The following is a 5,588-nucleotide window of genomic DNA, read 5'->3' as shown; positions in this document are numbered from 1 at the left end:
TGGGAGCGCACTGACCACCAGGGGGCAGTCCTGCATTGAGCATCTGCCCCCTGGTGGTCAGTGTGTGTCATAGTGACCAGTCATTCCCAGTCGTTCTGCTGTTCGGGTCAATTTGCATATTACCCTTTTATTATATAGGATAGAGGCCTGGTGCACGGGTGGGGACCAGCTGGTTTGCCCTGAAGGGTGTCCCAGATCAGGGTGGGGGTCCCGCTGGGGTGCTTGGCTAGCCTGAGTGAGGGGCTAACAGGTGTTTGCAGGCTGGTCACACCCACTTCGGGGTGGGGGATCCCACTGGGGTGCCTGGCCAGCCTGGGTGAGGGCTGATGGCTGTTTGCAGGCTGGCCACAGCCCCTTCAGGGTGGGGGGTCCCCACTTGGGTGCCTGGCCAGTCTGGGTGAGGGGCTGAGGGCCGTTTTCAGGCTGGCCAAGCCCCCCAGTGATGGAAGCTCCCAGCCTCTTTTTTTTATTTTATTCTGGGATTTATTTACCTTCTATAATTGAAACTTTATAGCCTTGAATGGAGCTCAGAGCCAGCCAGAGCGGGTGGGAAGCTTAGCTTCCTCCATCGCCAGGGGCAACCCAAGCCTCCTGCTCGCTCCAGCTCTGTGGCCATGGCTGGCTGGAAGCAAGTTTCTGGGGTTTATTTATCTTCTATAATTGAAACTTTGTTGCCTTGAGTGGACCTCAGAGCTGGCCATGGCAGGCAGGAAGCTTGGCTTCCTCCATCACTGGGGCAACCAAGACTCCTGCTTGCTCTAGCTCTGTGGCTGCCGGCCGCCATCTTGGTTGGGTTAATTTGCATATAGTCACTCTGATTGGCTGGTGGGCATGGCTTAAGGCATAGCAAAGGTATGGTCAATTTGCATGTTTGTCTTTTATTAATGTAGATTAATAAATAAATACACTCAGGACAGCTTACTGGGCGCCTATGTGGCTGATTCCGATGCTTACAAGCTGCATTAAATGAGCAACATCTTCTGTGCGAGTCAGAGACAGAAGGTATTTGTTACCTTCTCATACATATTAATTCCTCACCAGGAAAAAGTTGGGATATCTATAAATAGAACACTGTGGTTAATAATGGAAAGGATCAGTTAATTAATGCCAATTCAGTTATCCCGGCACCTTGCTAACTATTCTCCTTTCTCTGACCTTTCTTTTACGACTTTGAAGGTAAAATCTTTGAAATGACCTCCTTTTGTTTTATAAACGCTAAGCTATTATGCATTAAGATATGTGAATGTATGTGCAAAAGCAAATTCCTACTCCTGTACATGGCTGATTATCTGGATGGGAGAAAAGAACCTAATCCTTTTTAAGTTTAAGAGTTTCAACTATAAAAGGACCACATGCTTATTTCAGAAAGGTTAAAGCAGAGAAAAATAACAAAGTCACTGCAACCCAGCGACAACTGCTGTGAAGGTAACTTCTGTCTTCTTCAAGTGTGTATATACTGTGAAGTTAGGTAGTAGACTATGCCCTGCTTTTCACTAGTTATATGATTAGCATTTTCTGTGTTGACATCTAACAGTATCAATACTACAGAAGCATACATGGGACAGAGTCAGAAGAATGGGAAGAGGGCTTCTCAACCACAGCCATATGAAAGAACCCTTGGGAAGCTTTAACAAACCATGCCGGGCTCCACCTCAGTCCATCATGCTGGAATTTCCCAGCATGAGGCAGCGGCTCAGTCCTTTCACTGCGTTGCCAGGGTGAGCAGCAGAGAAGGGCGACCTTCCTTCCATCCTACTCCTGGAAGTACCTGCTTCACATCTTTCCAGAAGCTTTAATTTGCGTTTCCTTAACTACAGGGAAGGTTAGATATCTTTTCATAACTTTGTCATTTATATTTTTCCAAACTGTACCCATTCAGAGCCATTCCAAATATTTCTATTGACATACTAGTCTTTTTCTTACTTATTCCTAACAGGCCTCTCTTTTCATCCTATAGAATAAAAGGCTAATATGCAAATCAACCAAACGGCAGAATGACTAGTTGCTATGATGTGCACTGACCACCAGGGGGCAGACGCTCAACGCAGGAGCTTCCTCCTGGTGGTCAGTGCACTCCCACAGGGGGAGCACCATTCAGCCAGAAGCCAGGCTCAACGGCTAGTGAGTACAGCAGCGGTGGTGGGTGCCTCTCCCGCCTCTGCAGCAGCTCTAAGGATGTCTGACTGATGGCTCCTGGACTGCAGGGCAGGGTACAGGACACCCCTCCCCCACCCACCGAGTGCATGAATTTTATTCATGCACTGGGCCTCTAGTATTAAATAAATGAGGTTATTACCCTGTGTTATATATTTTTACTTTAGTTCATATAAACTTATGACCCCCCCCAAATATTATAACCTATGTGTAATTAAGTTTAATCTCTTGCTTCAGGGCCTGTGGGCATCATGTCTTGCTTAAAAGGGTTTTACCAACCTATGATTTTTGTTGACAATTTCCGCCTATTATTTACTGTCTCATTTTCATTTAAATCTCTGTTGTATCTGAAATATATTTTGGTGTGAAGAGGCAGGAGCCCATCTTTGCTTTGCTGCTCTCCCAGCTGTGTTGGCAGCACACTTTCTCTCATGCACGTGGACCTAAGCCACCACCAGTAAGCTTGATTTCCATGTGTTGCTGAAGTTACTTCTGCATCTTCATTCTGTTCCCATGCAGGCTAACCACACTGTGCAACCATTCAAAGTATCTCTAAAGAACTAACGTGAGAACTATAATAAACACAGACAACCTTGTTGTTGAATAAAACTCAAAATATAAGAAAGTTAGTTCCCCCAAATTAGTTTATGAATTCAGTGTCATCCAAAAAATACCTAATAAATACCAACAAGAGTTATATAATTTCACATGCTGATTCTGAAGTTCACTGGAGAAAAAAAGCATGCAATAGCAAAGAAAATTCCACAAAACAATGGGGAACTAACTAGACCAGACATTAAAAATTAGAGCTTTTAAAAAACAGCATGGGAATAAAACAAATGATGAATGGAATATAATGAAAGTCCAGAATCAAAACCCTAATAGAAGGATATGGTGTGATAAAGGTAGCAAGCAGTTCAAATCAACAGGGAAATGGACCGTTTCAAAAAAAGGGGTATGGGAAAAACTGGCTAAACACATGGCAATTAATAAATCAGATCCTTGCTTAAACCAAAGTACAAAAGCATTAAGAAATACATGGGATCATTTTTAAGAACTTGGGAAAGGCTTTTCTAAACATAAAATCAAAGGCAGAGACCACTACAGACAAAGACTGATATATGTAAACTTTTAATACTGTTTAAGTAAGAATGGTCTGTTCTCTTCTCCCCTGCAACTTTCTATAATGTACAGTCTTTGGGAAAAAGGAATGGTCAAATTCTAGTACCTTCAAAAGTAGTTTTCCTTTAATTTCATATATTCACACTGACCTTTGAAGTAGCAATTGGCGGAAGTTGCCACTCTGTGAGCTAATTGTCAGGTGATGGGACAGGTAATTACACAGGCGAGCTCCCATGTAGGAGAAATTTGGAATGGACGTGGCCTTTCAAAAAGAAAAAAGTTTTGTATGACATAGGTACATCGTCATTAATGCAAACAGCAACATTCCAGAGAGGAAAAACATTTCTACTCCCCAAACAACCATACCGTAAAGAAAAATGTACAAGTGTTTTATAATTGCCAGGCCTAAGGCAATTATGTTAACTCTCCCTCCCAAGCTTACACCAAGAACCAGAGCCAGTACAAAGGAACATGTTTAAGGCAAGTCCCCCCATCATTTACCAGAAAGCAAGCAGACAGTATGTCTTTATACTAACCCATTTTTTCACAAAATATGTACATGTACCCGGTTGCATAGTGCCAGTTATGAATAAGAGTATCTGCCAAACTACTGTTCTGCGCTGCTTCTCAGCAACAGGAGGGAACCAACTCTGGCATCCAGCCGTCCAGAGTGAGGCTCCCAAGCCTTGTGCGGTGACTTTGGACATCACTGAACCTCCCTGAGCTTCCGTTTCCTGATTCCTAAAGAGGTGACTAATGGTACCTGGTGTGTGAGATTAACACTTAAAGAACACCCCAAAACACTGGGGGTAAAGAGGAAGTTAAAATGGATAAGCCATTAAAAAAAAAAAAGGACAGTGAGTAAACACTACATATCGAAGACTGTATGATAAAGCCCAAGCTGTACTCAAGAAGTTTAACTTTCACTGTAGTCTTTAAATAGTAAAGAACATAGTTCATACAAAACGTTAGGTAAGAAAAATACACATTAAGAAGTTCAGGGACTTAGCCAAGGTCACAAAGGTAGTTAACCAGAGTTTAGATCTAACAAATGTCCTGATGCCCTTCTGACTCTATGCTGGCTCTACTAACTAGCTGTGGTAACCTCAGACAAGTTATTTAACTTCTCTGTTAAGATCTGTATAAAATGGGCATAATAATAATATCATGCAACCACTGAGGAGTAAATGAATTAACTACACGTCAAGTGTTCGGCATTGCATGGCATGCTGTAAGTACTCTATAATTATTTGATCTTTCTATTTCTAATTATTTTCTTGCTTGCCTAAGACCCTAAACATTTCTCATCAAGAAGACTGACTTCTCACATTTCAAATTCAAAAAGTCTACTCTTCCCATTATTGGCCTGGCCTGTATCTTAGTTTACTTTTAAAACGGTCACGCACAACTTAATGACAAGAAGTTCCACAGGCTGCTTAAGGCTTCCTGCTTTCCCACTACACTCTCGTTACTCCCACAACCACTTGGATTCTTGCAGGTAAAATGTTTTACCTCTACCTGCATGAGCTGTAATCCCTCAGTTTAGACATCACTTCTTACTATTTCCTACCATAGAATATGAGCATTTAGACTTCACCCTGCTTAATCCCATTCTATTCCACTATTTTCCAACTCTTCCACCTTCCAACACCATGATTTTATTCCTTAGTTCTGTGTTTCCACTTACAGCTGAACCATGTGATTATACTTATTCCTTTCTTATACAACTTTGTTTTCCCTAGACATTAATTTTTTTTCTAGTACTCTGTTCTTTATGTATCTCTCAGATTTATTCTTAAACTCACTAGTTTGTAAATTCCTTAATATCTTCCAACGTAGCACCTGTGCTCATCTCACCAGGGAAATCTTTCCTGGAGCCTCAGCCCCACTCCAGGGAAGCCTGGCCTTCCAGCTGCTATGCACAGGGCTACTGTCTCAGGATCTCCCTTCACCATCGTGTGGATGACACATACATCTGTAGAATTCCCCGCTTCCTCGCCCCCATGTCTTCATCCTCTGTTTAGTTCCTTTGCTTTGCGCGAGTACCTTCTTCAATAATTTCTCAAGAAAGGTTACAATAAAACTTCAAACTGCCACTCAGTGCAAAAATATCTAATTTTTTAAGATTTTCTAGCAATCTTTTTGCCTCATTCCTTATCCCAAGGGTGGGCAAACTTTTTGACTCAAGGGCCACAATGGGTTCTTAAACTGGACCGGAGGGCCGGAACAAAAGCATGGATGGAGTGTTTGTGTGAACTAATATAAATTCAAAGTAAACATCATTACATAAAAGGGTACGGTCTTTTTTTTTT

At 42.2% G+C, this 5,588-nt stretch overlaps 1 protein-coding gene across 1 annotated transcript in view; it reads right to left on the bottom strand.

Annotated features, from left to right (window-relative positions):
* Positions 1–5,588, bottom strand: part of PAIP1 (poly(A) binding protein interacting protein 1) — a 37,093-nt gene that overhangs the window by 12,932 nt on the left and 18,573 nt on the right. Inside the window, exon 4 of the mRNA XM_015567638.1 lies at positions 3,426–3,538. Within this exon, the coding sequence (XP_015423124.1) occupies positions 3,426–3,538 (113 nt within the window). The remainder of the gene's footprint in view (positions 1–3,425; positions 3,539–5,588) is intronic.

The sequence above is a fragment of the Myotis davidii genome, unplaced genomic scaffold (genome assembly GCF_000327345.1).
Source record: "Myotis davidii unplaced genomic scaffold, ASM32734v1 scaffold143, whole genome shotgun sequence".
Taxonomy (NCBI): domain Eukaryota; kingdom Metazoa; phylum Chordata; class Mammalia; order Chiroptera; family Vespertilionidae; genus Myotis; species Myotis davidii.
The sequence above is the reverse complement of the archived record's forward strand: the minus strand, read 5'-3'. Positions and strand labels throughout refer to the sequence as shown.